At 28.4% G+C, this 6,133-nt stretch overlaps 1 protein-coding gene across 1 annotated transcript; it reads right to left on the bottom strand.

Moving 5' to 3' along the window:
• Positions 1,369-6,118, bottom strand: LOC107616893 (uncharacterized protein At1g28695-like). The gene is made up of 3 exons (XM_016318782.2): positions 5,882-6,118; positions 4,861-5,277; positions 1,369-2,062 (listed from the first exon to the last, which is right to left on the bottom strand). The coding sequence occupies exons 1-3, from the start codon at positions 6,098-6,100 to the stop codon at positions 1,529-1,531; spliced, it is 1,170 nt and encodes a 389-aa protein (XP_016174268.2). The 5' UTR covers positions 6,101-6,118; the 3' UTR covers positions 1,369-1,528.

Here is a 6,133-nt window from a genome sequence, read left to right as displayed (position 1 = left end):
CCTCAACATAATGCAAGAAAATTTTAGAATTTCACTACTATCACTCTAACTTCTACCTCCAGTGCTATAGAGTTCGAGCCACTAGCTACCACCAGTTACGCATCATGGATGATCAACCAAGCCTCCTTCGAATTTTGTTTTCGCTCTTGGTGCAATTTTGTTTCTCAGTCTTTGGAATTTTTTCTTCTTTTGTCTTTCTTTCTTTTCTTTTTAATCTTTTTCAAGCTTCGTTTGGAGTCTCCCTCTGTTACTATTTGGTTAATGGAGACGGCAATCAATTTATCTTCAGGCTCTGATTTTTTTTTTTCTTAGAAAATTGTATGACTTGTATTGCTATACATTTTTTTGCTAATTACAGAGGAATTTTGTTTCTTGTGGCTAGTTAGCTTTGTTTCCTTGGGCCTTTGAGCCCATCGATTAAAAAAGAATTATTTGTTTCTTCATATTTGACTTCATTTGAAATCCAAGAAATATCATAACGCAAGTTGACACAGATGGATGAGAGTCTGAGAGTCTGTGTCTCTTAACCATCTCTCCCGAGTTCGATACTCACTGGAGGATGGGAATAGAGCTTGCTTGCTTGGGAGGGTCGTCCACTTTGCCTCTACAGAGGATTAGTCATTAGGTTTCCGGCCTGATGGAAAGAATGAATTGATATGTGCTAAGTACAACTACATACATACGTTAATAATTGTACAACTCATAACATAATAAAACCTTTTTTAAAATGTAAAGTATTATTTTAATCTGTGATGTTTGGATAAAATTCTAATTTGATCTATAATATTTCAATCGTTCTATTTCAATTTAAAAAACTTTCAAACTTTCTATTTCAATTCCAAAAAAGCTTTAAGTTGGTTCAATGCCGTCCCACCATTGAATATTTCACAAATAATTCGCATATTGAGGAGGCAATAGCATTCGATTTTAGTATATAAGTGAAATCAATTCACTAAAGGATCATTAATATAAAAGTTTTTCTTTAATTTTAAAGTGTTGATCATTGATTGTTAGAATTTAAAGTTTTATAAAGAAAAATTTGAGGAGAAGTATTTAGAATCATTATATTTTTCTAACACATGGAAAAATATATAACGTAACTAATAACGTCCACTAATTAATGTCAAATTTGATGGTAGGACAATGTTAAACACAATGTTAAACCTATTTAAAATTTTTAGAGACAGAAATATAACCTTTAAAATGTTAAGGACCAAATTAGGATTTGATCCAAACATTGAAAATCAAAATAATACTCGATCCTAAAAACATATTAAATCACTTTTAATTCTACTACTAATAACTTTGTCATGTAGTACTAATTTAATCTCTTACTATCACAAAACAGATTAAAGTAGTTTTTTTTATTGAGAAAGCTTAAACAATTTAAATAATTTACTGTGAAATTTCTTCTGATCACCTCTTAACTATAATCAACACATAAACTCAAATGTTCACTATTAACAAAGGCCTATATATTTGAACTCAAAAGTAATAGCATCATTGAACTATACTTATGTGATGCTTATTACCCTTTTGTGTTGTTAGATATTTTCCATGAATGCCAACAATGCCCATGCACACTCCACTTCATATTATTCACCATAGAATTATTAGACTCTTCTAATCTCTTAAATTGCATCCAATCTCTCAAAACAGCCTTAAGATCTTTCACCTTAGCAAAGATGCTCCTACAACAATTAGCATGCACTGTAGTAACCTGCCTAAAATCCTTGCTATCTTGGCAAAACCCACTAAAATAAAGTGTGTCCAAGAACCTAACCCTAAGTCCCAATTTTCCAATTATGCCCTCATTGCGAATCATGTTAAGGAGCACATCTTGCTCTTTCATTCCTGTGGAGTTGTCCTTTTTGGCATACCATGTCTCAAATAAAGAGATGGTTTTGTTGTTTGATCTAGCAAAGTAGAATCCAGTGTTGATTAGTTGAATTTCTGGTGACCAACTATTGCCATTGAAATGATCTGTGCTTATTTGGAGATCCTCTGTTTCATTATTACTTAACTTGGTAAATGGATTTCTAAGCCACACTACATCTGTATCCTGTGAAAATCAATAAAATGCCAAGTATGTTACTATTTGAATTACATCAAGATTCAATAATCCTTGGAACTCACAAAAGAATAAACCATTTTTCCCGGAAACTATATATTGGGCCAATATTTCCATTTTACACATGTATCTAATAAAATAATTATTTTATATTTACTGCGTGAATGATCATTTAAAATCGATATAATTATACAAATATATAAAATATTTTATACGGTCAGTATATCAAAATTAAATTAAAATTCATATGTAAATATTTTTATATAAAATTGATATTTAAAAATTATTAAATAATTTAATAAATTTAATTTTTAATTATTAATTTTAAATAAAGACAATTGTATATGAATCTTCACCTTACCGAATTATAATGTGTTGGTACTAATAAACAATTAAAGGTAGAATTTTGAAAAGATTCATGAGATTGATGAAATATTGAAATGTGTTTCAAACCACATGCACACATTATAATTGGGTGCCAATTCTCTTGATCCTATGGAAGGAAACCGTGGTAAACGCAGTTAGGTGCACGTAAACATTAAACAACATGGAAAAACACAACATGCATGAAATAATATGTGAAGTGATGGTGGTGTTAGACACATCCAATTATCCAAAGATCGTGTTCAGCAAATCATAAAAATAAAAATGTTTCCCTAACCCAAAGTTCTCGCATTCCACACTTGACCCTAAATATTATTTTAAATAGGTAAATTATTGATATTTTTAATATTAAGATATTAAAAATATAACTAAATAATTACAATATTACAAGTTTAATTTAGAATTAATTAAAATATTATTTTTTATTGTTGTTTAATAAAAACTAGTATAAATATTTTAAATATTATGATTCAAAATTTCAAATGGAGTAAATATATTAACAAACCTATTTAATTGATATTACATATATACGTATTAGAAAATACGTTTAGTTTTTTCTTTTTTTTGGGTAGAATCCGAGTATTTAAAATAGTTGAAATTGATGCTTGGACTTTTTCATTGAAACATAAACGACTTTTTTGGACATTGGTTAAACATGATTCCCTCACTTAATTGGTGCTTATCTCTTAAATAACACTCAATAATCCTATTCAGTTATTCCAAAGATAGGTGTAAAGTGTAAACTACTACGTTCTTGATAAAGAAAACTTCAAAGTTAAACGTATTATCTTCTTCAGTTACTCAAAGATATAAGATTCAAATAAAAATTAATAACAATTTAGGTGAGTTTATTACTCATTAAGTTATTCAAAAATAAGATTCAATGCTGCTAATTTATCTTATTTTGAAAGAAAGAATTCAATCCAATAAAATAGAGTTTATAACAAACTAGAAAAATAAAACAAATCCTATGAAATAAAGACTTTAAAAAAAAAATACTCAATAACGTATTATACTCTTAATATCTACTTTACTCCTACCATGGATACTTGAATATTAATTACATTAGATAATCAGATTAGTTCGAATTACATGTATTTTTTTAAAACATTTCTAAATCAACATAGCCATATATAAATAATGAATTTAAATTTGATTTTCCTTTAAACTTATGCTAACTGTATATAACCATATTGATCTAGCTGGGTCACGCTAATCAATAAGCTAAGTTGATTTTTTTTTTTTTTTGAAAAAAAGACAAGAAAACAAGGTTTTTATTTTTGTTTTTACTTTTTGGTAGGAAAGCATATAAATATAAAATTTTAAAAAAAATAAACAAATCAAAACCTAATGCAACACAACAAGCATGCTATCAACTAGAACCAGCTGGTACGTTTTCATTGGAGACTACCAAATTTTGTTGTTCACAGTTAAATTCCATTCTTGGCAAGTTAATTAACACCATGGTTTTTGTTTTTTATCCGTATAAAGATTAGGTAGCAACAATTATTCAAATGAATGACTATTACTGAAATTTCTTATAGTCAACATCTGGTGATAACGCTATTTCTAGTGGTTTAAAGATTCTATATTTTTAATACTACCTAGCTAGTGCATACAATTTTTTTTTTGAAGTGCTATAAATTATCATTTGAATAGTTAAAGCAAAATATAATAATTTCTTAGGTATGATATTTCTCATTTTATTGGCTAATTCTAAAATAATTTAAATTATATTTACATCATTTCCTTCTTAATTTAAAGACCAGTAGCTTTTGCAATTTAACGAAGTTTTTTTTTTCCTGTTTTGAAAGGTCACTTTATTCTTTCATACTCTAATAGGGGAATGAAGTGTGCAAAGTAATTATTTATTTCCTTTCCTATAATTTAGAATTTTATTCTCTATAGTTGACATAAATATAATCATAATGAATTATAAATTATTTATTGAATAGCAACATTGTAAAAAGTAAAAACGCTTCTACCATTAATTCTTAATTTTGAGTCTATAATTAATGTAAAAAATTAACTATTCAGTTTTTATATTCTTTTATATAATTTTTCCGGATTTCATACTAATACTAGATATATGGATTTGTCAAATTTTTTTCATTTTTAACTATATACAGAAATGGAGTGTAAACCTTGATATATATGAACCAAAAAAAGTCATTTATTTTGGTTTTTTTATTATAATTTGTATGATTGTATGAATATTTGTTAAACAACTCATTGATAAAGAATGACATTAGTAAAATAAATACAGACTAACAGGTGGCGGTGGGTGAAATTATTAGATATATCATGCATTCCATACCCAACAACACAAGAAAAATAAACGAGAAAGAAAAGAAAGGTAAGTAATAATTAGTTAAAACTTAAAAGCAGTGGGAATTGGTACATACCGTGAAGATGAAGTTGTAACCCCGTTTAAGAACATCCAATAAGAAACGAGTTCTTGTCCACATCATCTTGATAAAATCATTAGACATGTAAAGCTTCTCTCCACCAAAATCAACCCCGTCTGTTTCCAGCCTGAAGCAGTTCAACCGCATGAACCTGCACCTATCATAGGCGGTTTTGTCAACCGCCACAATCAGAAGGTTATCCACCAGAGACCTTGTTCCTTCTCCCAACCAGAAACTTCTTAAGAATATGTTAAGCATTGTGCTTTCGCCGTCAACGTTATCTTCTTCTTGCTCCACATATGCTTTGTTCACTATTGCAATTATAACCGTTTTGTTTTCCGTCGAAGCTTTTGCCAGAGCTGAATCCAGCTCGATATTATCGTGTTGTGCTTTATGGCCATCAATGGCGGTGCTCTATAAATATAGAAAATTATTGAAAATAATAACTAGGACGATAAATTCTGATTTTGATATAATCAAAAGAGTTTTTTTGGAAATTTAAACTATTTTGTCAACAGAATTGAAAATTTCTGTTTTTGACAAAATAAACTCTTCAATTATTTGATAAAATAGACTAATCCTAAACCTATAATTTTTGAAAGTTGATTTTATCTAAATTAGAACCGTCAAAATAGACTAATTCTAAAATAACAGTCAAAATTTCTTTTGTTAAAATTAAAATCTTTCGAAAATAAAAAAGACTATTTATTCAAAAACGAAATTAATTACATTTTTTAAAAAACACTTTGTTTCAAAACGTCATGAACTATATCATTTGAGACTAAATATCTTTTTTTCTAAAATGAAATTAGTCTAATTTATTTCATCTGTCAAACAAATCACATATAATACTCCAAAAGTACTCCATTCATTAGAATTGTTCTTAATCTGCAGCTTTTTTTTGTTTGTCAAAGACATTAAACCTATAAAAAGAATAGATTTTTTCTTTTGCATCTATATTAAAAAAAATCTATTAATTTGATGGAAAATGGCTGAAGAAATAGAGAAGTGCGCATACCTTAGTGCAGAGGGATTGATTGGAAGGTAAAAAGAATTGATTAGGAAAAGTGAAAGAGGAAGAAGACCAACAGTAGAGGAGAAAAAGGGCTGAGAAGAGTAGCGTTGCGACAGCGATGTTGCCAATAATGGTTTGCTTCTTAGAATTCTTATCCATCTTTTGTTGTGAGGAGTGAGAGGATAACTGAATTGGAGTGCACAAACTGGGGAGCAATATCATGTTATGTGCGTTACTCAAGAAGGCTATTTAAAC

The sequence above is a fragment of the Arachis ipaensis genome, chromosome B09 (assembly GCF_000816755.2).
Source record: "Arachis ipaensis cultivar K30076 chromosome B09, Araip1.1, whole genome shotgun sequence".
Classification (NCBI taxonomy): domain Eukaryota; kingdom Viridiplantae; phylum Streptophyta; class Magnoliopsida; order Fabales; family Fabaceae; genus Arachis; species Arachis ipaensis.
Note: the sequence above shows the minus strand (reverse complement) of the source record. Positions and strands in the feature narration are given on the sequence as shown.